General features: G+C 47.4%; 1 protein-coding gene across 3 annotated transcripts; it reads left to right on the top strand.

Annotated features, from left to right (window-relative positions):
* Positions 1-7,877: 7,877 nt before the first annotated feature.
* On the top strand, positions 7,878-26,107 carry SINHCAF (SIN3-HDAC complex associated factor). Of its 3 annotated transcripts, XM_069003074.1 has the most exons (8): positions 10,557-11,085; positions 15,482-15,587; positions 15,868-15,927; positions 18,198-18,345; positions 19,975-20,074; positions 21,012-21,138; positions 22,540-22,690; positions 23,581-26,107. In XM_069003074.1, exons 1-8 carry the CDS (start codon positions 11,062-11,064, stop codon positions 23,741-23,743), a joined length of 879 nt encoding a protein of 292 aa, XP_068859175.1. In that variant the 5' UTR covers positions 10,557-11,061; the 3' UTR covers positions 23,744-26,107. The 3 variants fall into 3 exon arrangements, with proteins under 3 accessions (XP_068859174.1, XP_068859175.1, XP_068859173.1); XM_069003073.1 differs by lacking the exons at positions 10,557-11,085; positions 15,482-15,587; positions 15,868-15,927 and adding an exon at positions 7,878-7,974; XM_069003072.1 differs by lacking the exons at positions 10,557-11,085; positions 15,482-15,587; positions 15,868-15,927 and adding an exon at positions 16,812-16,885.
* The last annotated feature ends 583 nt before the right edge of the window (positions 26,108-26,690 follow it).

The raw sequence follows: 26,690 nt of genomic DNA, 5'->3' as shown, positions 1-26,690 counted from the left end.
AAAGAATGGCACAAACAAAACTCCTCCTGTTTTACAGGCCTCCTATGAATGGCTACTTATTCTAATGTACAGCAGGATGTGTTTCATAAGAGGGTAAGTTTGGCCCGAGTGTGCAAGTGAGAAGCATTTGAACACTTACACTCACGCATGAGTGGGAAAGACCTGGACATTCCCAGCTCATACATGTCTGCGGGATGGGCACCGACACCCTTGCTCCTGAGGGTGGCAGCTGAGTCACTCCTCCTGCCTTCTTTGTGCGGCTAAAGTGTCTCTCTGTTCTGGAACAGCTTGAGGGTCTAGAAGCAGAGGGAACACCACACTGGCCAGACCTGTAGTCTGGGGTCTGTCTGGGACTGTGGCTGGTACAAGATGTCACAGAGGAAAGTGCCTGGGATCTCGAACTGTTTTGCTCACCATGAAGCAGCTGGTCCAAGCAGGAGGGATTTAGCCCTTGTTCAAAATTTTTTTACTACATGGTGTGAATTGGATGTTTGTGGCTCCCCAATCAACTCTTGAGTGCAAATACTGAGCCCCAACATATGCAGGGCAAAGAAGGATCAGTGCAAGAGGTCACTTCCAGAGCTATCCAGTTTTCCCACTTTCCTCCTACAGATAATGCAAATCAACCGGTAAATATTGCTCTTGCTTTTGAAACCTTGAGTTAGGACTGGTTCAACCACTGCTAAGGGTAGTCATCCTGACAAGAAGAGTCAGTCAGTTCAGCTATGGATAGAGATTTGTTTTGACAGCATGCTGAAAATAGCATCTCAGAAACCACACTGCTAGGTGGTTTTAGAAAGGCCAGTTTTTGGAATGTTTCTGACCAGCCAGCTTGGTACTCTGTAAATAGCAATCACTTTGTTGAGCTGTTTTTCAAAAAGTGCCCATGCCTGGAGGACAATGCCATCCCAGGGCACCTCCTCATGGCCTGGCCATCCCTGCAGGCTGCTCTTATTCAGCCAATCCTGGGGATGCCATTGCTCCAGGAGCCACCCTCACGTGCTCACACTTCCCATGTGCTTCAGGGCACTGCTTCCCAAGCCCCCTGCGTGCTCAGGTGAGCTCAGTCCCAGCTGGAGTATTTCCCCTCCCACAGCTCCTAGCCAGCCATAACCCTCACAGATAAACCCAGTCACGTCCCACTGACTGAGAAAAGGACAGAAAACTCCAGCTGGGGCTTTAACGAAAGAAACTTCTTTGGGAGGTAAAAAGTATGTGGTATAGAAGTCCTAAACTCTCCTGATTCAAAACATGCTCTCTTCTTTCTGAGAGGCTCCTTACATTTTTCCTGGAGGTGGAAATATGTTGCAAAATACTTTGTCCCTGCGGGGCAGTCCCCTCTTGCATCCCTTCTCGCCTCCGTGCACACGGCACTGGTGCTTGTGCCCTTGCTGATCTCTGCATCACAGGGACAGTGAAGACAGAGGAACTTTCCCGCTGGCCCTGAGATGTCTGTCAGATTGCTCCGTGCCTGTGGAGCACAGGGGTCATGCTGCACACAGGCTCTGTGGCTCAGGCTCTGCCACCTCTGCCTTGGAGGCAACATCTAGGTCCCTCGACTTCTCTGCATGCTGTAATTTGCAGTATGAACAGGCTGTCAGACCCGAGGAACATCACTAAGGTCACATATGTGTCCTGGTTTGGGTTTATTTCTCTTTCACCACCCCGTAGAGTTCATTCCTGACTACGAATATCCATTATGGGACCCGACTTGCTTTTGGGGATCCCCATGATCAGTATCTGCTCAAATTTTGCCTGAAGCTTGCCCATCCTGCTTCTGCCCTCCCCTTATCTACTTGGATTTGTGAGTGAATACTTCCTCCTGGAAAGCCTTTCACCTTTTCTTATTTCCTTTTCATTTTCAGAATGGGATGCCTCTGCCCTGAGGAAGGGGGATGTATCCTGCTGCCTCCTCTCTTTGTGCTTCATTCTCCCTGTCTGCCCTTTTCCTCCACCTGCCCTTGGCTTGTTTTTCAGAGGATGTTGAGTGTCAAATTTGGTTGATTTGTAGCAGTCCAATTAACTGATTCAATCCAATTAAGCTATCTGAAGTTATCTCTCTATTGTGGCAGCTTTGTTAGTCAACTCCATTCCCTCCTACCCTTGCAAAAATTTTTGCTTCCAGCTCCTCCCTCCGGATTTTGGCGGTAGATTTCCACTTGGTTCTTGGCTGCTTGATCAAAGCTTGTGATCCGGACTGCAGATTCTGCAGATTTCCTTCAAGGACCAGCTCCTCCAGCTGCCTCCTTTCCCTGGTTAGCCAAGTCTGCCCACAGCTCTTCTTCCTTACCAGAAGACTTGCAATTACTGTGTCTGCCTTTGACAGCTTGGCAAGAAGGTCAGCAATACTTTATCTCCTCATGAGACTCATCACTTGTACCTGAGCCCGGAGAGGTATCACCATCCTCCGCCTTGCTTTGGCTGAGTGAAAACTGCCCACAGAGACATGTTTCTTCCATCATTTCTTTGGCTTTCTGCAGTCAAAGTCTGAAATCTGAAATTCTGTCACCTCCTCAAAGTGTCTTTTTTCCTTTCATTCTGCCTGCTGGTACTGTAGAGTACAAAGTAGTGTCACTGAGGACAATCCTTTCTGAAGAAAGAATGGGTGATGCTTTAACCCAGAAAGAAACTGCCTCAGGTTTCTCGTTTTTTATTTAGCAGAGAATCTACACCTGTAAGAAAACCCTTCTGCAGGTCCTGTTGCCCCCCCATACTGGCTGCTCCCAGCAAAGGATTTCAGGCATCAGACATTTCAGACAAAAACCAATTTGCTTCCCTAAGTGTTTCCATTCCCAAGCATCCCTATTTACCTTCTTGACTCCTGTTGAGAAAGAGGTCAAGAGAAAAAGCCTGAAGCATTGCTTCCTAGACACCATGGATGCTTTCCCAACTACCTGCCCTTGCTTTTCATTTTCTCTCAGCCAGCTGTGTCTGTGTTGAGGGCCATGCAGTAGAAAATGGGATTAAGGAGATGGATGTACCTGGTAAGAAGTCTTAGGTTCAGTAAGAAACTTCAAAGAGCAAATTCTGTTCCCTAAGTGATCCCACCTGAGACCAAGCCTACACAACACTCTCCAAAGGAGTTATTAACTTCCTCTTCCCTAAAGATTACTCTAAAACCATCAACATAAAATCTGGGACTTCTCCCCCCACTGTTGGGAACGATGGTTCTCAGTTCAGAGGAGAAATCTCTTTTGGGTTTCCAAACATGGTCTCTGTTTTCAGAACTGCCCCAAATGACAGGATGAGGGGGGATAACTTTATTGACAGGAAACAGCCTGGCAGGCAAAGAGGGCTGATCTTCTTAATGGTGTCTTCAAATCGCCTTAATATAAATCCCCATAGAATAGTCTTACTGGCTTTAATAGGTATGAAAGCAATAGTGCTGCAAAGAAATGAGCAGCACTTGAGAAGCTGCATTAAAGGTGTTTAACCAGTAATAGAAAATGGTCATTTTGCTATAGAATTTGAGCAATCCTCAAGAATTTAAGAGAATTATCTTCCTCTTAAGGAATTTGAAGTGTCAATTAAAAACTCTCCAGAAAGGTTATTATTCTCTGTTAAGCCCCAGTGGATTTCTTAGGCTGGGCTATAAATGATCTGCCTCGTTCCTAGGAGCGAGCCAGTTTAGGGTCCTGTCTCTCTGAGCCACATAGCTTGAGTACTTCATTCTGGAAACATGAATATCATAGTATTGATTTTGATTACCATCAAACTTTGCTGTCATCGTTTGTAGCCATCTCTTATTTGGCCTAAAACATAAAATGGTGAAAATCACATTTCTTTATTAACCTGCTTGCTTAGAACTACCAGTTTTCAGAGCATTTGCACCTTCAAAAAACTAACATGCTGTTTGTTACTCATATGGGCAACTGGTGCAGGCAGAAGCTAAAGAACTGATTTGTTGATGGTATCTCCCTCTGAAATTGTACTCCTTGGCAGAACCTTATTTACAACTCTAAGTCAATCAACACTTTTTTTTCTTTCCTGAAAGAATGCCTGGTAATTTTTTCAAAATTCATTTGGCCAAACATTTAGCCAATAAAGTAAATTTTCAAATTACTGAAGTTACAAAAAAAGCATTTTACAGGAAAGTCTCAAAGCAGGAACAGCTGCCTGGGTTTCATCAGGACAGCTGCTCTTCACCTAACAACAAGTAGCCCATTTGTGTTTACTTATTCATTAATACTGTAAAATAACACAATAGGATCAGATGTCTTGGCTGGCAAATGCCTTATTTCCTCTATGTTAGCACCTCTGCCTCAGCATAGTTCTATGTTTTAAAAGCCCTCATGGTTCACTTTATTATTATACCATTGACTTAATTTAGCTTCCCAGATAAAATAATTAAGAGTCCAGGCAGGGAAGGTACCAGTTTAACTGGAACACAGCAATAGTCCCATTAGTTTTTCCAGAGACCACATGCATTCTTAAAGTAAATGTTTTTTAGAACTGATCTGGATAAGGATAAATCCTCTGGTCTAATGCTCATATTCCAGGTCATCTGGGATCTCCGTGAAATCCCATATTCCTCCTTTATACAAAGATCTGAGTGAAAAGGAAGATGCTTAATTTTTTAAAACAGAACCTTGTGAAATGAGGCTTTACCTGTAGTGTAAATGTGCATGCATTGTTTCAGACGTCTGCCTTTTCCAAATTAAACTCCCCAGGTGTGTCCCCGTTTTGGGGCCATTTTTCATCATCCTCTTTCCACACAGTGAGGTCAGACAAGGTGTCCCTCTGATGCTGTGGAGAGCACATGTAGCTTGCTCAAGGGGAAGGGGCTAGGGGAACCTTGATGAAAGCTCATTAGCTATTTAAGGGCTTTTTATTTATTTGCAAGCTGGCCATCAGCCAAAAATGAAAACTCAAACCACACTCTAGTAACAGCATAACCCTGAAATGTCATCAGCGAGCACTTCAAGGGACCAGAGATGTTTCAGAAACGAAGGTTGAAGGTTTGACCGTGTTTTTCATTTCTGTGTTGCCATTTGGAATTCTGTGGACAGAAGGTTTTTTTCCTCGGAGAGAACAGGAATGACCGAGCTGTTCACAGGCTGCAGCAGCACCGAGTTTGGAAACTCAAATCCTCCCCAGGTTACAGCAACACCTGTCCTCATGAGATTTGGAGTGGAAGGGCACCAAGTGAAGTAAATACCAGAGAAATTGTCCTGACCATAGTTTGTTTGCAATCAAAGCCCACCCTGAGATGTTCTGTGAATGTTCAGCATGGTGGTGAAGAGGGCAGCAATTAATTGGCACTGAGAGATCCATTTTGTTCCGCTGGGCTCTGCTTGATATCTAAGGGAGTTCTCCTTGAAAATGCCTCTTCATTTGCACTTGGGGATTGAAATACTGGACTAGGTGGTGCTGGACTAAAAGGAGTGTCACCAAGGGGCCTTGAGAAGCGTGCTAGAATAAAGAAATGGGAGAAATATTTCGGGAAAATGGGAAATAATGGGAGAAAATCTGGGAGAACCACTCCCTCCAATCAAAAAAAGAAGAGGCACATGAAATCAGACACATTATATGCAAACAAAAGTTGCCAAAAGTGCTGGTAGAGTTCCCTAGACCAGTTAAAAGCAGTAAAATTATAGAAATATTTTGAGAAATTGTTCAGCATTTGGTACACCTGTGGCTCACAAGTTGAATGTGATTTGGTTTAGCTCTGCTTGGAAGGAAGCACTGGTAGCAAAGGCAGCACTCTATGATCATTCAAAAGGAACCCCCCAAAACTCAAATGATAACCTGGAGGGTTCCTTGTGAGGTGTCCTCCTGTGCTTAGTGCCCAAACTGACTGGTTTGGCAGCACTGAAGAAGGAGATGGGGTAGAATTACCACGGATTTACAAGCAAGTAGAGACGATGTGAGATCCTCAGACTAAGGTAAGGAAAAGCAGCTTGTCCTGCTCTCCTGAAAATTCCCAGAGCTTAGCTAGTGCTGCTGATGGAAGCAAAAGGACCATTTCAGCAAGAGTTCCTGGTGAGTTGCTAATTCTGTGTCTAAATGAGGATTAGACTGGAAAGGTCACTGTCAGGGAAAAAAAAAAACAAAAAACCAAACCAGTTACAGAAATATTCATTGGCATTATTTCAGTGTTTAGAGTATTCAGCAACACCTGCGTGTGGTGCCTGAGCTGCAGTTGATTCTGTGGGAAACTTTTCAGTAGTTCAAAAGAAGGGAATCCATATTTGGGCTCGGTTTGAGTGCCAGCCCGGGAGGGAGTAGCTCCCAGCTTTATTGCACTCAGAGGCTGCAATGGTACTAAGTCATAACTCCTTAGGTGTTACCTTGTATATCACATGCTAATCCGTCTGACACAGTTTTCAGGGGAAATCTATTTCAACGGAACCTGCCAGCCGCCTCGTGAAGCAGCTCTTCCCAAATTGCACGAAACAGCGTGAACCCCAAGGTTGCGATGACGTGACTTTTTTAATTCACTCATTGTGACGCTGCAGGAAAAATTACATAAGCCACTCATGACTTCTAAAGCGCTTTAAAAAACGAACTTTAACATTTACCCCACACGGAAAAAAAACTTTCCCTGTTACTCACGGAGGCCGTGACGCTCCTCCGCGAGGGCCCCGCGGGGTTCGGGGCGGAGAGGCAGCGCGGCGGGGACGGGATGCGCCGCGCGTCACGGCGTGTCAGCGGGGCTGGCAGGGTCGTGTTGCGGGGCTGCGTTTGCAGTGATGATGCGGGGCTGTGTTTATGGGGCTGTGTTTGCAGTGATGTTGAGGGGCTGTGTTTGTAGTGATGTTGCGGGGCTGTGTTTATGGGGCTGTGTTTCGGGGCTGTGTTTGCAGTGATGTTTCGGGGCTGTGTTTATGGGGCTGTGTTTCGGGGCTGTGTTAGCAGTGATGTTGCGGGGCTGTGTTCGCGGGGCTGTGTTTGCAGTGATGTTTCGGGGCTGTGTTTTGGGACTGTGTTTGCAGTGATGTTGAGGGGCTGTGTTTGCAGTGATGTTGCGGGGCTGTGTTTATGGGGCTGTGTTTGCAGTGATGTTTCGGGGCTGCGTTCGCGGGGCTGTGTTTGCAGTGATATTTCGGGGCTGCGTTCGCGGGGCTGTGTTTGCAGGGATGTTTCGGGGCTGCGTTCGCGGGGCTGCGTTCCCGGGGCTGTGTTTGCAGGGATGTTTCGGGGCTGCGTTCGCGGGGCTGCGTTCCCGGGGCTGTGTTTGCAGGGATGTTTCGGGGCTGCGTTCCCGGGGCTGTGTTTGCAGTGATGTTTCGGGGCTGTGTTTATGGGGCTGTGTTTGCAGTGATGTTTCGGGGCTGCGTTCGCGGGGCTGTGTTTGCAGTGATGTTTCGGGGCTGTGTTTATGGGGCTGCGTTCCCGGGGCTGTGTTTCCGGGGATGTTTCGGGGCTGCGTTCCCGGGGCTGTGTTTGCAGGGATGTTTCGGGGCTGCGTTCGCGGGGCAGTGTTTGCGGGGATGTTTCGGGGCTGCGTTCCCGGGGCAATGTTTGCGGGGATGTTTCGGGGCTGCGTTCCCGGGGCAGTGTTTGCGGAGATGTTTCGGGGCTGCGTTCCCGGGGCAGTGTTTGCGGGGATGTTTCGGGGCTGCGTTCCCGGGGCGGTCCCGCGGGGGCTGTTCCGGCGCCGGGCGGGGCGGCGCGAGGCAGGTGCGGGAGGCCGGGGGCGGGGCGGGGGCGCGCGCCGCGTGCGTGAAGTCACCTCCGCCGTCACGGGCGGGCGCCGCCCCCTCCCGCGCTTCCCGCGCGGCCCTTTCTGCCTTAAAAGGACAATGGGGCGCGCGCAGCCGGCGGGGCTCGACTGAGGAGAATGGAGCCGTGGGAACCGCGCCTGCGCAGAGCGGCCGGGGGGCGGGGTGAGGGGGCGGGGCGGGCGGGGCGTGGGGGGGCCGCGGGCTCGCGCGCCCGCCCGCGCCGGCGGCAGAGCGCGGGGAGCCGGGGAGCGCGCGCAGCGGCGGGAGCGCCGCGCTCCGCACGGGTGTTGGTGGGCGCAGCGCGGCGGTGAGTGATGCCTTCCCTTTCTCCCGGGCGGGAGGGAGCGAGAGTACAGGCGGCAGGGAGCGGCGGCTTCAAACTGAGTTTTGTGGCTGCTTGTTTCTTGTTGTTCGGGGTGTTTTGTTTTCTTTGCTCTTGGTGGGTTTCCTTTTTTTTGTCGGTGTTGGGGTTTATTTTTTTTTTTTCCAGCAGCCGGTGGTTTCTGTTCCTTCCAAGTTACTCACCGGAGCTTGTCCGCAGTTTTGCAGTGGCAAAAAGACTTTGCCGCCTTGAAACACTTTGACACGCGCGTGGCTTCTGTGAGCTGCGTTTCCTCCGTTTTTTTCTTCGATTAGTAGAGTTTTAAAGGATGTGAGAGCGGAGAGAAACGCCTCCCGCATTGTTGCGGACCCATCCCTAGAACTCTGACTTCTGCCCCCCCACCCCAAAGTACGGTTAAATCTCCAAGTCTTTAGAAGGAAAGACTAGCCAGTCCCCGATAATTTAACTCCGAAAGCAGCCCTGAGGCGCGGAGCGGGTTAGGAAAACCGGGCTGCCTGGCGATGACGGGCTGCAGGGCGCCTTTCCCAGGCCGCGGCTGGCCCGGCTCGCCACGCGGGCGGCGCGGCCCCGCCGGTGCGGAACTGGTGCCGCAGGTGCGGCCCCGGCGCGCCCCGCAGCGCACACCTGTAGCGCCCGCGCACAAGTTGGTGCCAGCGGCGTGGCGGAGGGGAGGGGGACCCGCTGGCGACCGCCATCCCTCCCTCCCTGTGTTTCACGTGGGGAGAGGGGGGCAGTTCTTATTGTTTGCAGTTATCATTAGTAAATGCGGAGGGGTCCGAGTCTGTGCACGCTAGAGAGGGACAAAACGTGTGGCCGTGGGCTGGCGGGACACGTGCTGTCGGTCGCACGGGTCGCGGCGTGGGGCCTTCCCCGTCCTGCCCCCGGCCCGGTGCGCGGCGTTGCCGGCGTGGGGACGGTGCGGCGGGCGGCGATGGCGTTCTGCCGCTCCCGTAGCTCGGCGCCAGTGCAAGCGGCTCCCGTTTCTGCCGGCGTGTGCCCGCGCCCGGCGCCAACAAGTTTTAACTCCGGGCTCCGGAGGGCTGTGCGGCGCGGGGCGGCCGGCGTGCCCCCGGCGCGGCACGTAGGCAGCGCCCGGCTGCAGGGAAAACAAAGGGCTCGCATGTGCTGCGGGCGGCGCGGCTCCCCGGCGCGCTGGGGGAAAGCGCTCGTCCGCGCCCGGCGGGGGCTCGGCCCTGGGGTGGCGGGTGTCGGTGGGGTGACACTTGTCGTGCGCAGGACGGTGTGTTTTAGGGGCTGGCTGCCGGTTTTGGAGGAGTTTGGAGGGGCGGTGAAACTTTGGATGCACGCGCGCTCCGTACGGCACCGCGCGGCGCGCACGGCGCTGGGGCGGGCGGGCAGGCCCCGCCGGCCGCCCCGTGGCTGCCCCGGGGTCCGGGGGTCCGCGTCGCCCCCGCCGCGGCGTGCCCGCGTTGCCGGGAGGTCTGCGGCGGCCCTTTGAAGTGAAACTGTTGCCATGTTTGAATTACGTCAGGGCCGAGCCATGAAGAACCGGCGCGGAGCGGGGGGGAAGGACGGGGGGGCGGCGGGGCACGGCCGTCACCGCGCTGGGACGGGGGTCCGAGCGCTCCGCGGTGCGGCCGCGGCTCCGTCGCCGCTTCCCGCCGCTCCCCCCGCGCCGGATGGGGCGGCTGCTCCGCGACCGCGTGGTGGGGCGGCGTTTGCAGCGCGGGGGCCGCCTCGCAGCGCCCACCTCTGCGCTCGGGGCTTTCCTCCCTGGCGCGCCGTCTTCCCCTTCCTGTGCTCTTCTAATTTATTTTTAATTTTACTCGTCTTTCGGCGAGTTGAGCGCTTGGCAGCCCCGTGCAGGGCGGGGGGGGGGGCTGCGGCCACCCGCGTGTGCGCTCCCGCGGCTCCACCTGACCGGCGGGGCCGCCCGCGAAAGTAGGTCGTGTGCCCCGGGGGGGGGTCTTTGTTCCCGGCGCCGCCGCCCGCCCGGCCCCGGCCGCCGCTCCAGCCGCCGGCGCTAACGGGGGCAGCGGGGCCGTGCCCGGGGCCACGCGGTGCCCGGCGGGAGCGGCGCGACCGGGCTCTGCCTTTTTGGGCGTTCTTTAGCGCTATTATTTGGGGTTTGGGAATTTTTGTTTTGTTTTAAACTCGCAGTCTTGCGCTGGCGAAGTGCTCCCCGTTGTGCTCTCGCTTCGGTGAGATAAAAGTTGCTGTCTCCTCTCGTACCCCCCTGTCCGGATGCGTGTAGCTGAAGGGATTTAAAGGGACCTGCCAAACCTGTTGTTTACTCGGGCCGTGCCCGCACACAGCGAGCAGGGCTGAATCCCGCCTGGCCCGGAGCCCCCCCAGCGGCGCTTTCCTGGCGGGAACGGCCCCGGTTAATCCTACAAAGAGCCTTGTCTCCCCGACTGACGGCCCGTCCTTCGGACCTAAATTATTCAATGAACATTACAATTGCAAAAAAGTTGGGAGCTGCCCCCCGGCGCTGTGGCTGTGCAGGCAGCCGATGCAGGATGCAGGCAGCCGATGCAGGATGCAGGCAGCCGATGCAGGATGCAGGCAGCCGATGCAGGATGCAGGCAGCCGATGCAGGATGCAGGCAGCCGATGCAGGATGCTGCCCGCTGCTGTGCCCTGAACACGTGTCTGGGCTGGAGGCCGGGCCCTGCCACCGTCCGTCCCCTCGTGGCTGGGGAGCGGCAGGAGAAGGCCCAGCGTCCTGCATTGAGCCCACGACCGTAACAGCACTGCAGATACGGCTGTGCTTGAGCACAACCTGTGATGCTCTTTTTTACTTTGAGTTTTAATGTGGCGCTTAGGAAGGTGGCAGGCTGGCAGCCGTGGGCACTTGGACGAGGCAGTCGGTGAGGGTGGTGGTTCCTCAGCAAACTCTGTTCCTCCTGTGTGCTTGCTTCCAAAGGTGATGCTGTTTCTGGCAGCCACGTGCAGGGTGTGCGCCGCATCCCCTTCTCGCCCCTCTGCACCCAGACAGATCCACTGTTATAGCTTTTGTGCAAAAGATTGCACAAACTCTGCACCATAGGTTTCCAGTTCACTGACTGACCCTTTCTGCTGACACCAGTGGATGTTCAACTCCTTTGTTACACAGGTGAATTTTAGGTTTCTTGGGATGTGTGGTCCGTGGTATGGAATCAGCAAGTAACAAGTCGGGATTTTCAAACGCACCTACAGGCATGCAACATCCAGCTCCCACTGAAAGTAGGTGGGATTGACTTCCAGAGCCTCTGGGGAAAATTCCTCCTCAATTCATTCTCTTAAAGGAGCTAATTGCCTACATATTCAGTCTTCCTTTAAGAAGAAAATGCCACTGACTTCTTTGTAGAAGATGTTAAAAAAGCTGATAAATTCACAGAGGTTAAAAATAAAGTTACAACTGTGACAGTTTGTTGTCTTACTCATACTGAACAGCTCTTTCTGTGTTACCAAACTCTGCTTTGCATTGATTCTTAGCACCTGATGCCTTGTACCTCTTTCATAATGACATGAACGACATCCACATGGTCCTACTTGACAATTAGCTTCATCCTTGCACCCCCTGTAGCATTTGTTTTTTTTAACACAAAGAAGAAGCCGGTGAGCTGGGATTTGAAAATTGCCTGGGCAAGACTCCATTTCACAACTCAAGCCTTTGCATTTCTGTAGAATGTGCTCAGTCCAAAGTCCAAGTGAAATGACCAGTCATACTGCTTAAGGACATGGAATGTGTCCTTTTTAATGAAGTCACTTCAGCTATTCTGCCAAATAATTACTGTTCCTTCTGTTCAAGTCCCCATCCAGGTATGTTACTCTCTTTAAAAACAAACATAAAAGAACCCAGGCAAAAAAACCCAAACCCAAACTGTTCAGTGTCTCATGATCTCAAGGGGCTGTGATGCTTTTTCAGTAGCAGGTGGTTGCAGACAGCATCATAACAGCTGTGGTGACTGTACTCATATAAGCATCGTAGACTGAACTCCAGCACATGGTTGAGAATATCCCAGTTTTCCTTGCTGGGCTTATGCTCAGTCTGAGCGTGGTGTTAGTTATGCAATAGGAGTTTCAGGCAGGGGGAAGTCATCTTTCAAGATGGAATGTCTGCAGGTGGGACAGGTTTGGAATTTTTTTTCCTCCTATGCAAATCTTTCTGATTACTGTTTTCATGCTTTGGCCTATCCCTTCTGGAGCACTAACCACATGGCAGTTCAGAGGAACACCCACGTGGCTTAGCCTTTCAGTTCTCTAGCTTAAATGAGTTAGGAACTTCCTTCCCAGGGAAGATCCAACAGGTGAGCAGGCTTCTTTATGACTTGACTGCTTCTGAAGATGTAACTAGGAACAGCTTGTGACCCAGCCAGGATGCCATGGAGACTCAAGCATGGGAAAGAAATGTCCAATTTGATTTTTGATATGTGCTTAGTAGTTGCTGCTAGGTGCATCTGCTGTGCTGAGATTTCACTTCAGCCCTGAGCACACAAAAGTGGCTGTGGACATCTACCAGCAAAAGAGTGAGTTACTTATTTTGTCAGAGGAAAGATTCCTGAAGATGTGGTTTTGACCTTTTCTGGTTTTGCTCAGCTCATCAAGTGACAACTCTACAGCATGCTGTGTCATTCAGATATTCCTGGGCTGTAAGGGCCAAATACAGCTTTTCTCCAAGTAAAGTTGTTTCGGGTGGGGAGAGGAAGGAAAGCGGAAGGAGAATCTGAGGAATAGGGGACCAGAAGAGCGCACAGTATGCACAATTCCAAGGTTGTGGTTGTTGGCTATTAGAACGTCTGTTTTAAACTATAGGGAGAGATGACAGTAAAAAAATATTTTTGCAGGTGCTGAAGTTGCATTTTCAGATGACTCCAGTTAGATTGGTCTTTTAACATCCTTGGAGCATTCTGGCTTTGTGCATGTTAAAATGCTCTTTTTTTGAGGGATCCAATTTTAACTTCTCTTCCAAGGGTTTTTTGCAGCAGCCTGTAAACTCAGGGGAGGTATGTTTACGTTGAGTCTCTGATACAGATCAGTTCCTCTGTTGATGTACAGTTCTCTGTCCTACAGTTGATTTTCAGTAGAGGTATTGCAGTTTACTTCAGCAGAGGGACAGGCCCAAGAATTTATCGTGAGACAAGCAACTCCGCTTCTGGCGCCGTAGACAGCTCTGGAAGCATTTTTCATGTGTGTGCATGTGCCTGGGTGCATGCTCTTGCAGATGCAAAAGCCAGAGCACGTATGTTCCTTCTATATTAAGGCATCTGTTTAGTTCCCTTTAAAAGAAAAAAAACGGTATAGTTTTGACTGTGTTCCTTAGTTCCAATGAAATGCTGTAGGGATGACAGTTGTGAGGTTTTTACTGACAGGAACGGGCTGCATCAACATATGTAGGGTAGATGGTATTTTTCTCTAGCCCAGCTTCAGGGAGGCTGTGCCAAGGCTGTTGTGTACACGGAAAGGGAAATCAAATCGTTGTTCTCCTCTCTGACAGAGGTGCTGGCAATTTTGGGTTGCACAAAGGGTGAACGATCCCAGGTCAGAGTGGGGAGATGGGAGGAGAGGAGGATACTGAGTATTTGGATTGGCATGCCTCTGCTCTCCCATAACTCCAGAGAATGTTTCTCTTTCAGCTTTGCAAGGAGCAGGTGAGCATGTTCATTCCCACCGGCCTGGTAATTGTGTTACAAAGGGAGACATGCCTGTCTTCTAGGAATTCAGTCCTTTCTATTATAAAAGGTTTTCATTCTTCTTGGGTGATCAGAAAGAATGCAGAAGGAATCTGGAAAAGCAAATGAAAGTGGCTTAGCTTACTTTAAAATCTAAGAGTTCAGAAGTTCTTCCCTAACTTGAAAACTTAATGAGCATCTGAAGCAATGCCTCCTTTTAATTTAGATCATCAAATTAACTTTTGCAAAGAAAACTAAGCACCAAATTCTAGTCCCGACAGGTAACAAAAACATAAAACCATTTTCACACACGTATGATGCATGCTGCTTTATACCAGCCTTTCACAAAGGTAATAAGCAGGGTGTGGGGATTTTTTTTTTATTTCCCACCTACCTTTTTCTTCCTGACTCTTCATGACTTTACTGCTCTCTTTTGCAAGACAAGTTTCTATTTTTGATGCTGCTTTCTCAAAAGTGAGAGGGCAGGAGAATGGAGAGAGCATTTTCCTGGAGACTTTTCTGAGTCCATTTCAGTTGCTAAAGCAGTGGTGTAAAGCAGAACTTGAGGGAATAGCAGCTTCTGCAGGGAGAAGCTATGGAGAGGGACACCAGGGAGGAGGAGAATCACTTTTTCCCTGTCTTGGGGGGGAATACTGCTTTCCAGCTAGTGTGTATGAATCTCTATTTCTGCAGAATGACAGATAACACTCTGCAAAGATTTCTGATTCTTTTTTGAGGACCTGTCCCTTTCACTTCTGTGCAACTGCTGATATATTTTAATAACATGCTGAAATTTAGCAAATAATAACAAAGTTACATAGCATTAATAACATGCTTAGATTTGGCAGAATTATGTTGTGTAATGCCTTTTAACTTCTAGTCTAGTTGCTTAGTTTTTACTTGCCATCTCTTTTATCTGTCCCGAGTTTCACATGGTTAAAGTTCCACAGCTAAGACTCAGGTGTTAGGGTAGCCAGCAGCCTAAATCCCTGGCTCTAATTCGAGATCTAAATTGCAGAGCTTTCAAGTTAAACCTTTTAAAGGGCACAGTCATATTTACTTCTAAGTCCATATTAGCTATTAAGCTCTCCAGCTGACAGAATATTTAGTGTATAATGGTCAAATGGCAACTGTTTAGGATTAAATGTGTGACTGGACTGATGCCTTCCATTTATAACTGCACTTGGATGCAGTTGTCAGAGAAATCTGTTTAACTTGTGGTTTTGCTACTAGCTCTTCCCCATTCAGGCATGATGTGTGGTAATACCGTTGCTGACCATTCATCAAGTGGGAAACAGATGGCACTAGTTTCCCTTCTATTGAAGGATGGTGTTGAAAGGCTGCTCCTGTGACAATGGCAGCAATGATGCAAACCAAAATATTTTCAGAATATATGTGTTTTCCAGTCTTTGCCAGAACACTGATTGTAAAACATGCGTCTTATTCTGCTGTGGTGTAAATACCAGCTGGTGACAGAGATCATCTTATCACTGTCTGGATTGCTGGAATAAACTGGGTTAGGAAGTAAACTACATTGTTGATAGTTGTTTCTTGCCATGTAGTAGTTGAGATGTTCTTGTTGCTTAAGTTTGGCAGCACTGATGAACCTTGTGTCTGCAATTAGTTTTTGACTTTCTAAAGAAAATACCAGACCACGGATTTAACATTGAAGTAGTCAAACAACATCTAAAATTGCTGTTTGGAAGCTGAAAATTCCCAAGTGAGCCTGCTGTTAGATCTCCAGAGGCTTGTTGAGCAGCATCCTCAAGAGGGTCTCTTGAAGAAGCACATCAGGTGCTTAGAAACAAAATACTCCAAGTGTTTGCCTAGACACTCTGCTGTTTATTTTCTTGACAGGTCAGGAATATTGACCTGATTTGGCTGTGCGTTCATTTGCTACGCATCCAGCAGAGGCCGAGAGAATTTCTGAGTCTGACCATCCCTCAAGGAGCCCTTTCAGCAGGTCACTACTTGGATACCTACTTTTACTTACTAGATCTGCTCCTGGCCTCGAGGCCAGTGCTGTACTAATACAGGGAGCAGTTATCTCCTAAGAAGCCTGACAGCATTTGGGGTCACTTTGCTGGATATTTGCACAAATTAGCCTTGGGAGAATGTAGCTCTAGGTGAGCTCCTTGTGCTGCAAATGTGAAGAAAGGAATTCAGCACTTCGAGCCTGTGGAAGACAGCGTGAGCTGGGACAGGAGGGAAGGAAAGACTTATCCTCTCCATCTCTCTCCTAGGCCTGGAGGATCTTGGCATTCAGCTTGAGCAAGTCCCTTGCCATCAACAGGCTCTACAAGGTGAAGACAAGCTTTAATGGCGAGTCGAGTCTTTCTAAATGTTGGTGCAGTAGTTAATTGCAAGGAGCCACAACCTCAGTGAGCACCAAGTGGTCTTGTATATGCCAGACTGAAATGTAAACATGTACACTTTCAGCTGGAAACAGGTTCCTTAATGGATTTTGTGTAAGAGTATTAGCCAACAATATTTTTACTTTTCTCTTGTTCTCGGGAGCCTGGGAAACTGCATGTTTTTTTTGCAGGGCTGCTATATTCTTAATCTTCTCCTCTGGGGTGGGGGGCTGTATTTTTACCTCTGTGTGGGACTGTGGCTAGGCTTGGGTGGTTCCCTAGCTTTTGCTGTGGTCCCACAGAAGTGCACAGGGTCTCTTCCCGTTGCACACCATCTCCCTTTCAGTCAGGTGAGCGTGACACTGGGTATGGTCGTTTTGTGGAAGCATGTTTCTCACCTCACCTGAACCCGCCTTTCAAAATATTTTATTGCCATAATGATGTGGCAAGTCCTGGCAGTGTAGACGGAAGATTTCAGATTATTTTTCTCTGTCCCACTGGAGGGTAAAAGGATTACAGCCCTTGCCTTCCTGCAAGGAAGATCTGGGGGCAGGTGCCTATGCCACATACATTAACCAGTAACCTGAGTTGGGTTACTGGGACTTGGCAGTACCTGCGACTGAGAAGTGACTGAGAATTCCTTCTCACCACACTTATTCCACAAGCGATGGAGTTGCTCCTCTCCTGAAAGTCCTGCCTGAGCTGCCAGGTCATTCAGTAGTGTTTTGTTAACTTCTTAAAGAATTCAGCAGCTTGGCCTTTGTTAAGGAAAGAGAAGGAAATGTTGTGTAATTTGCATGACTCCATGTAATTTTAATTTTTTTTTTAAGCAGAAGTTCTCAGCAGTGAGAACCTATTCTCCTGGAGCTTCCTGCAGCCGGAGGCCTGTCCCCTCTCTGAGCACTTGGTACGTGGTGAGCAGCAGAGGTGGCTCGCTCCTTGCAGCAGGTGATTGAGGCAGACCTTGCACCAGGGTCTGTTCAAAAGAGAACATCTTGGAACAGTCCCTGCCCGTGTTATCAGACAGATGCTGTGTGGCTTGTGAGGACTTGCTGTGTGTCCAGGCCCAGTGCCAGGAGAGCACCAGCTTTGCTCAGTTGTTGCTTTGGGTTTTTGAAGTGCTGTGGGAGCCCTGTTTACTCTGACAGCATCTCATGCCGTGTCAGACTGTGCCCAACAGGAGTTGGCACTGGGGAACAACTAATTTAGGGGAGAGCTGGTTTGGTGGGGGGTCAGCATGCTGACTGCAGTAACTAACTTGAAAAGTTTCTGCCTGGAAAATGGCTCCGCTGTATGATACTTGCTCAGATAGCAAATCCCAGCCTTGGTGAACTGAAAAGAATAGGCAGATCTCTGAGAGCAGGAGGGCATTCTTGGCTTTCTGGGCTGGTGCTGAGTTTGCAGAGCTGTTACAAAGCAGCAACTTCCCTGTAACCAGAGTTCCAGCCTTATTGGCAGGGGATGTGTGGTAGGCACATGCTGAGGTGCGCCCCAGGGTCCTGCTCCCTGGCCCTTTCTTTCCTAGCTAGGTTTCCTTCCCATGGAAGGCAGGGTGGGGAAGGCAGGAGGGTGAGAAACAGAGCATGTGCTGACATGGAGCTGGGATGCTCACCCAGGCCCTGAGAACAGAGAAGTGCTCCCGGGTCCTGCAGGGCAGACGGCCACTGAGGGCTGGGTGGGACTCCACCCTGCTGTTTTTAGAGCAGCTTTTCAGGTACGTCTGCCCTACAGCCTAGGGGTATGACTGCAGCTCATTTAAAAATGACTCCTACTCACTCTCAGCAAAGTTTGCCAGGGGTGTTTCCAACCAGTACCGGTGGTGGTGGTGATGATGATGAGGTAGTTCAGTGACCCAGAGTTCAGGTGCCAACTCATTATCCAGGGACTTGGGCAGGTTCACCTGGCCTGTCCTGCAGCCTGTCCTGCCACATGCACAGGGCTTTCGTTGGCCAGGTCAGCTGCATTCACACATCTGCATTGTGCTGTTGTAGATGTGCCCTTAGAGTAGATTTGTGCAGTAAATGAGCTTGTTGTGGGTCCTGCTGGGTATTGCTTAATATTCCAGCTGTTAATTACATAATTTTTTTAACAACTGCATTCTAGGTGCATCTGTTCTTCTGAGGCAACATGGCATAAAAACACTCTGCCCTAATCTAGCAGTTTTTTTCTTTAATTATCTAACAGTGATAATTAACACCAGTTTCTGTTTGTTTTCACAGGCTACAGCTGGGAGGAAAAGATGTTTGGCTTTCACAAACCGAAGATGTACCGGAGTATAGAGGGCTGCTGTATTTGCAGAGCTAAGTCTTCCAGTTCTCGTTTCACTGACAGCAAACGTTATGAAAAGGATTTCCAGAATTGTTTTGGGTAAGATTCTTGCCTCAGTCAGCAGTTCTGGCATTGATCTCTAAGCTGCAAACCTGATGTACTGCCCTTCTTGCTCTGAAAGCCTGAAAGATTAGGTTAGCAGAGGGGAGTTGTGGGGAAAGGCTGCCTTCAGCTTCCTCACAGCTTTCCTGGGCAGAGCAGGAGGGGCTGGATCCTCTGCTGCTGTGTATGGTAGCATTTGATTTTCAATCTGCTGCCACTGCCAGTGGAGAGCTGTTAATTCCTAATAGCAAAGGATCAGGCTTGTGTCTCTCCCACCTCACAGCACATGCAGGGATTTTAGACTTCTCTCAGATTGTGCATTTTTTGCTGGTTCCATAGAGGTGTAAATACCTACACAAAAAAATGAACTCTACAGATCCATGGGGGCTTTCTGTGGCTCTGAAGATTCAAGAATGTTAGATAAAACTCGATGAGTAAATATTTAGCAGTTTCAGCAGGGTGTATGCAGAGTACCCTGTTACGAATATTGGTGTCTTGGTTCAAACAGGACATGGCAATGTGTTATTAAAACTTCTCATTGGAAACCCATTCTGATGCAAAGTGATTAACTTTCCAGTTAGGAAATGTTACTTGAAAGCATTGATAAATAAAACTATAAATACTAGAGATTTCTTGTACCAGTTACTGTGACCTTTCAGTTTTTGGATACTTCTGAAGAGCTTTGAAATTTTTGTATAAGTATTTCCCTTTTCCCCACTTTTTCTAGAAACATTCATGTAGTGAACTTCATCGTGCTTTGTGTTCACCTTGGATTTTTGTACACAAGTCTGGTGGTGACAGTTTTCCTTATCATATTTCTTGACTACTGTCCTTGGCAGTCAAAGGCTGTATGCAGATCCATTGCTTTTTTCTGGTGGTTGTTGTTTTTAACTGCAGTAAAGCAGCTTGCAGTTTACCAGGGCCACTGTTGTTGTGCTATCTGAAATATGTTTGCCAAGGTAAAAAGGCAGACTAAACATTGAGAAGCCTGCCTCATTAATCTATAAATGATCCAGAGTCTTCCTATTTAAATAGCTGAAAAAAATCTGCAGTGTTTCCCTCTTACACTTTTTTTAGCAGGGATTAGCAGTAGAGACAGTTCCTGAAGAAAGCTTGTTAGAGGGAGCAAGTATTGCTGTCATTCCAGTGACTTGCTGTTTCTGAAACCTTATCCTGTGCTCATGTGGGAGTGTTTTAGGTGGTGTTTGTTACTCATCCTTGAAGCTCTGTGAGAAAGTTAAGACCTGAGTAAGCTTTTGATGTTTGTTCCCAAGTGTACGTTTGAATAACATGATTATTCCTCCTGCTCCAAACTAACCAATCCACTGCAACTGTGTCTTGGTTTTGGGGGAAAGAATTCCAAAACCTGCAGGTGATGGGACTGTTGTTTTCAGTGCCTGTCTGGAGGCAGATTGTGACACCTTTTATTTCTGTGTGGAAGAGTGCTTTCTGAAAGTGAGACCTGGTTTTTAAATGGCACACTTTGAACATCCCAGATGAATTGTAATGCCAGAAAAACAGAATTTCAGAACCCTTCTTACTCATCAATTTTTTATACTTGCTGTTACCAAATAGGGCTGGGCTTTTATTATTTTATTAAGTGATCTTTGCTTCTGTTTTTACCAGGCTCCATGAGGCTCGCTCAGGAGATATTTGCAATGCCTGTGTTCTTTTGGTGAAAAGATGGAAAAAATTACCAGCAGGATCCAAAAAAAACTGGAATCACGTTAGTAATTTATTTCTCTTCCACCCCAAACTAACTCTTTCTAGAGCGGGGAGGTGCTGGCATGGGTTTGGCATTTGCTCTTTCGCCCACACTCTCCCTTCCCACCCTCAGCATCTCTAAATCCTTCCTGGAGTATTTCCTGCTATGTGGCTCCTACCTGCTTATGTGCAAATGGTGATTATGCAAGCCTGAGATGCAGTCACAGACTGACTTCCCTTGTTATGCCTTGTTCTCACAAGCTCATAACTTTGTCCAAAAGTCTCTCATGACACTCAAAACATTTTAACTTTGGCCTTTATCCAAAATTGGTTGCTTTTTTTTTTTCCAAGCAAGGTGACTTGCTCAGGCAACACATAAATCAATCTCATTTAATCAGATAATTACAATGACTAATATCTTGCAGCTATTTTCACTCATATATTCTGTTTTGATACATCTAATTCACTTCGGGCCTAGGGCTGGGAAGATGATCAGGATTCCTTGCGTGTGTAATAATCTTTATCCAGGATGCCTTGATATAGTAATGGCAGCCAGAACTATGGATCTTACTACCACTAGCTTTACTCAGAAGTTAAATTTATGATTAAAGAAAAACCCCCAAAAAACTCCAGGGTGTAAATGCTTGGCAGACACTCTTAACTGGACCTGTATTACCTTAAACAATTATTTGTTTCTAAACTGAATATGTCAAAAATGGGAAGTTGGCAAAAGTTGAACCAAATGTACTTTTTAAACTAGTTTGCTGCATTTTCCTGCAGACTCAGCCTCTTAGAGAGGCTGAGATTTTGACAGATTTAAATGAAACATAAGAGTGTCAGTGCACAGAACTGCCTTGGACTGTTTTGAACACCTTGAGCTAAGTCAGTACCTCTGTCTCGAATGGGGCAGTATCTGGGCACGATGCACAAGTGTCAGACAGGCATTTTCTGTGTTCTAGGTGGTAGATGCCAGGGCTGGACCCAGCCTTAAAACAACATTGAAACCAAAGAAAATGAAAACTCTGTCTGGAAGCAGAATAAAGAGCAATCAAATCAGCAAACTGCAAAAGGAATTCAAGCGGCACAGTAAGTGGATCCAAAGAGATTTGGTGATAAACTTCAGCCTCCCCTAGCACAGCTCACTGTTAAACGGCCAAGCTGAATCACCCTCTCAATTTAGCTGTGCACTCACACATTTGGGCTCTCCCTGTTTTTACAGCCCCTCGTCCTCTGAGAGCTTGGGACAGGGTGGAATGAGAAGGAAGAGCTTGTGTGCAGGGTGGGCTGCAAGGCAGAGGTGGGGAAGTGGCAAGGGGCCATGGGGCGTCTGGCTTGAAAGTGCAGGCAGTTGTAGCTTATGTCCCACACTTAAATGACATATCCCTAGAAAGAATGTCTTCAGCAAAGATCTCATTGAAACTGAAGTTGGAAGAGGCTTCTCCCTGCTTTCAGTAATGTGCTATGGCCATTTTCAGCTCTCTTTTCCCAAGAAACATTACAATCTTTTTCTTCCATACGTGTTTTTTAACCTAGATTTACCCGTCCTTTAAATTCCTACAATGTTTCATTCTACCTTCCTCTGCCAGTCTCTGATTACTTTCCACTAGTACATGGACTCTCCAAATAGACTTGGTTTCAGAGCTTTCCAACAAAACCATCTGCCAGTTATGCTCTCAATATGTGTCAGTACTTAAGGCTTTTCTTCTAAAGCAAACCTTCCAGCTTCTTAGCTGTTGCTGACTTGGGGTCTCTCTGTCTCTCTTTCAATTATCCTACCTAGTCAGAAGGAAAAGTCTCCAAAGAATCAGTAAAGGCCCTGACCCGAGGAGCTTTTATCTCCTCATTCAAGGCAGTGTAGTTAATCTAACTGTGTTACTGTAGCTGCTAGAGGTGGCAGCTGAAAGGTAGGAGAGTAGTCACTGTTAAGGTGTGTGTGTCTGCACTGAGTCTGTAGTTCCTAGCCTTGATCCAGCAAAAGCTCAATACTACCTAACACATAATGAAAAAAAAAATATATATATGTGTGTGTATATATATATATATACATATATATATATATATATATATGTAAAATGCACAAGTGGGAAGAGCTTTGCAGGACTTGACCTGGAAGGGCGAGAGAGAAAATGAACAGTGAGAGAGGAAGTCTGGAGCATAGATCCCCATTGTCTTGAGGGATCTCCCAGTAATTTCAGAGCATGGCCTGTGTGGGCTATGTTTGAGAGCCAGAAGCTGAAGCCTGATCCTGAACCTCTTTCCAATCCCTCATGTACAAGGACCCCCTCCAGTTCTGAAGTCTGTTTCACAAATCCTGACACTCTCTATATTAAAACAGGCCGGAGCAAGTGAAATAAATGGGTTCTTGTTGTTAGGTTTTTCTTGCTAATTAAAAAACATCTGTGTCTCTGTTCCCAATCCACAAGTCAGGGGGGAGGGTAAGTCGTTGGATGCATGTCCTGATTCTTGCATTTCTTCTTTGCCCTGCAGATTCTGATGCCCACAGCACCACTTCGAGTGCCTCCCCAGCTCAGTCTCCCTGTTACAGTAACCAGTCGGACGATGGCTCCGACACAGAGATGAGCGCTGGGGCCAGCAGAACACCAGTGTTCTCCTTCCTAGATCTCACATACTGGAAAAGGTAAAAAGCAACAGAATGTGCCCTCTGTGCAGGCAGCAAGCTCACTTTGCATATGTGCTGCTTGATTCTGCCCCTTCATCTTTATTTGGTTTAAGGATATAATTTAAGTCACGGGGCATTATACAACACCTGTCCGTGTTTGGAAAGAAATGCCGTGTATTTAGGACATTTTCCCCTATCTCCCTTCAGTTCCCTAAACGCTAGAACAGTTGCTGGGAAGTATTTTTGCTGGGTTTGGGAGTAGCAGGTAATATTCTAGTCTGTCGTTACCTTTTCTTAAAGCGATGCCCTGTAGATACGATGTGTTGCTACATACAAGAGTGCTCTCAGCGTGCCAGCAAAACATAGCATTTGATTTGGTTGACCTGTTATGGTAGTCATTTGGAAAAAAAAATAAAATTCTGGAGTGGGAGGAAAACCACAAGGTTTTCTGGGAGCTGACGAGCTTGTTATCTTTTATTGCTTGTTGTGACACAGTAATCCCTTGTTTAGCTAATTGCTCAATTGCAATTGTTGTGACTTTGCTGCCTCCTCTCAAATAATGTTTGCAAGTGCATTGTAGCCAAGGTTAGTTCAGCCCAGATGGTTGTGTGTCTGAAACTTGTCTGGGAAGCAAAGCGGGGAGACTTGGCTTTGTATAGACATGTTTGGGTTTTTTCTCTGTCCTTTTTTATGTTGGGTTTTTTGTTTTGTTTTTGTTTTTTCCCAAAGACCTGTTGTGAATTTAGACACAGACTTGTTTTCTGTTTATGAGCAGTCTTTTTGCTCCTCTCCTCTGGGCTGGAGGGTCAGTCAAGTAGTGTCTGGGGTCAGACTTACTTTTTGCATGTTTGTGAACTCTGTATATTCTAAACAGACAAAGTATCTGTCTCCCTTGCCATTTCTTCCAGGCAAAAGGTCTGCTGTGGAATCATTTACAAAGGGCGTTTTGGAGAAGTCCTCATAGACACTCATCTCTTCAAACCTTGTTGTAGCAATAAAAAGTCTGCCACTGAAAAGCCAGAACAAGAAGGACCCCAATCTCCAGCAATCTCCACCCAAGAAGAGTGGTGACTTCCTTGGATAGCTGCAGAAGGTTATACAGATCCTCTTATTCTCTGGAAAAATACTAGAAAAGTGACTATTCACTTTGGACACCTGCTATGCTGCCAAAAGACTATTCCCTAGAACTGTTTTGGGTTTTACTGCTACAGTTCCACAAACTCTGAAGCCAGTTTGTATCCTTTCAGAAAGACTGTACATAATATTTAAGATGCTACGTTACACTTGGCAAAGCTGAATGCTGCTGCGAGGTTGTCTAATTTTCCCCCACACTCACTTCCCAAGTGAATGTGAGGATGGGGTTTGTATATTAAAGTATATGTAGTTCATGTTTCTGTATTGAAAGAAGCAGTGGTTGTAAGGCTTTTTTTTTTTTTTCTTTAAAAGTTGGTTGGCAAACTTCCTAAATCCCCAAGAAAATATTTCATTCTTAGACATGTATGAGTCAATAAGATGAACTAATACATAGAAATGTTATAAGTCACCTCTCTAGTTATATAAATATATATTTTTAAAGGTGTGGAGATTTCACCCTATACTACTGACATAACAAAGACAAATATTTCATCCCTTCCTTGTGACACAGACTGGTAATCTGCAGACATCTCTACTATAAGTGGTAGCTATCTGAGAAGGCCTCCAGCATAAAAGTGCTCTTGAGAAAGGGGTGGGAGAGCTCTCCATCTCAGCTAAGGAATAAGATTTACCTAAGAACTGACCATAGCAAAATGGGAGGTTACTTTGTTTTAAGGCAGCAGCAAGCACTTTGGGCTTAGTGTAGTAACCCCTGGCGGTTAGAGATGGACCAAGAAACACATTGATGCCCAAGTCAGGTGTAGATGACAGCCAAAACTGAGTAACTGCTCTCTGTTGGCCCAGTGCAGCTGAAATGTGACCACAAACAAGACTCCTCCTGGTTTTGGACCTGACAAAGAACCAAACCCCTTGCTAAGCAAATCAGGCTCTGGTCCAGGGACATAATCTGTTTGCAGCCTGGGGTCTGGATTCACAATAACTGTTTTGAAACCCTTCCCCTGCAGAGCTTCTCTGTGTTTGGGTTTTGTTGGGTTTTTTTTTTTCGTTTGTTTGTTTAAGCAACTGCCAGATCAACGCTTTTGTGAATAGTGAATCTGAAAAGTTCTGCTAAGAATGGTGCTGTGCTGAATCAAGGCAGCTCTGTTTGCATACGCGATCAAAAGATAATACTTTCTACACAGATTCCCAGACAAGCTCATGTGCAAATCGTTGTGACACTCCTTCAAACTCTGCTTTGCCTCTAGGGTGGAAGCAGCTTCCTGGAAGATTGTGCTGCAGTTTTAGCTCCAAGTTTGCTTCACGTTCCTTTTATGAAGGTTTAACTTGTGTGAGTTGGGAATTCTGCTTTTTGTTTGGTTGGTTTTTTCCTGGTTTTAGGGGGAGGGAAAATTTGGGTTTTTTTTACTATTACTCTTTTGGGGTATCCTACAATGCATTGCTACATGGTGTGATTCTTGGGGTGTTCTGTGTAGGGCCAGGAGCTGGAGTGGATCCTGATGGGTCCCTTCAACTCAGCATTTTTATGATTCTAAGCTTTCCTTTTTTGTGAGAGTCATTGGCATAATACTGTGGTGGGTAGGGTTTAGGACTGGATTTCCATGTAGTCTTGGTTCCTGAAATGGGAATACTTAGCAAAGGAAAATATAGATAGGGAAAGATACGCAGGTTTTAAGAGGAGCCTCTACCCTCAAAGCTTTTTTTTTTCTTTCTTTTTTCCTCTCCTGTTGGGTCAGCCAACCTCTGGAGAGAAAGAAAATCAGGGGAAACAGGGCTTTGACTTATCACAGCCTTACAGTTTAGAGCTTTCCTTGGACTCATTTTGCTTTTCCTAAACTCTGAGGTTCTTAAGGGAGGACAAAGCTGCTTACCTTGCTTTTATTCTCAACCACATAGAATCGTTCAGGTTGAAAAATACCTAAGCCCATTGAGTCCAGCCATAGATATAATGGATACTTGATTGTATAAAGGCACAACTAGGTTGGTCATGTCTAATAAGGGCTTGAGCAAGAGTCCTCGCTGTTTTTGCAGACACCTATTTCATGTGAATTTGTGTTTTCAGCATCAGTAATTCTGTACACCTAAGAAGGCTGCAGTGTTGGTGGTAGGATGTGCTCTGATACGGATCATCTCTTCTGTATTTATTTATTTATTGCTAGATTTCAACCACCAACTGCTTCCCCTACTCCCTCCCACCTCTTCCATTCCCAGTAGTAATGCAAAATGAGTAGTCATGCACTTTGTATTAATGTATTAGAAATCTATGGAACCTGTTTTGTACTTTTATACTGTTCAGACACTTGTAATCCAAACTTTTTTTTTTTACTAGGGTAATGAATAAATTTAGACTTATTTAGAAAATAAGCAACTTCTCCTGTGTTTATTTCAGCTCTGTTCTTCTGTTAATTAGATTTAGTGTTGCACCCAGCCTAGGGAACCCATGTTTCTATTTGAACAAGACCAAGCCTTGGGGAGGGATGGAGTAATTCCCTTCCTATTTAATTTGGAAAGAAGAGCAGAGCAAGGGAAGGAGGTGGTGTTTATTATGACAGACAGCTGTCTCAGGGCAGAATAACAGAGCTTTCCCCTGGCACTGCATGTGTGTCAGGAATTCCTTTGCTGGGAATGTGGTGCTGGCATTCTGGGTTCCCAGGGGGCTTGCTCTCTCCCTGCAGCTCACCAGCATTCATCAAAGGCCAGCTGAAGTAACAGCACTGAAGGGTTGGTGCTGACAGCATTTGGAAACATCCTATTCCAGATCCAGTGGAGTTGGTAGAAGAGACTTGTGCTCCTCTGTTGAAGCTGGAGCCTGGCACTTTGCTTCCCACGGCAGGCACGGTCAGCTGGATAAGCTCCAGCAGACTGGTGGGAGCAAGGTCTCTGGTAGGAGCTGTCACTGAGTAACTGAGTTTAGAAGATAATGGGG

This window comes from Aphelocoma coerulescens, chromosome 1A (genome assembly GCF_041296385.1).
Source record: "Aphelocoma coerulescens isolate FSJ_1873_10779 chromosome 1A, UR_Acoe_1.0, whole genome shotgun sequence".
NCBI classification, from domain to species: Eukaryota; Metazoa; Chordata; class Aves; order Passeriformes; family Corvidae; genus Aphelocoma; species Aphelocoma coerulescens.
The sequence above is the reverse complement of the archived record's forward strand: the minus strand, read 5'-3'. Positions and strand labels throughout refer to the sequence as shown.

Excerpts from the sequence above, each read along its gene's own strand:
- SINHCAF (XM_069003074.1), top strand. The coding sequence starts at position 11,062 with ATGTTCAACTCCTTTGTTACACAG. Across the intron at positions 15,928-18,197 it reads CCATCAACAGGCTCTACAAG|GCTACAGCTGGGAGGAAAAG; the intron begins GTGAAGACAAGC and ends TTGTTTTCACAG. Across the intron at positions 21,139-22,539 it reads AAAGGAATTCAAGCGGCACA|ATTCTGATGCCCACAGCACC; the intron begins GTAAGTGGATCC and ends TTTGCCCTGCAG.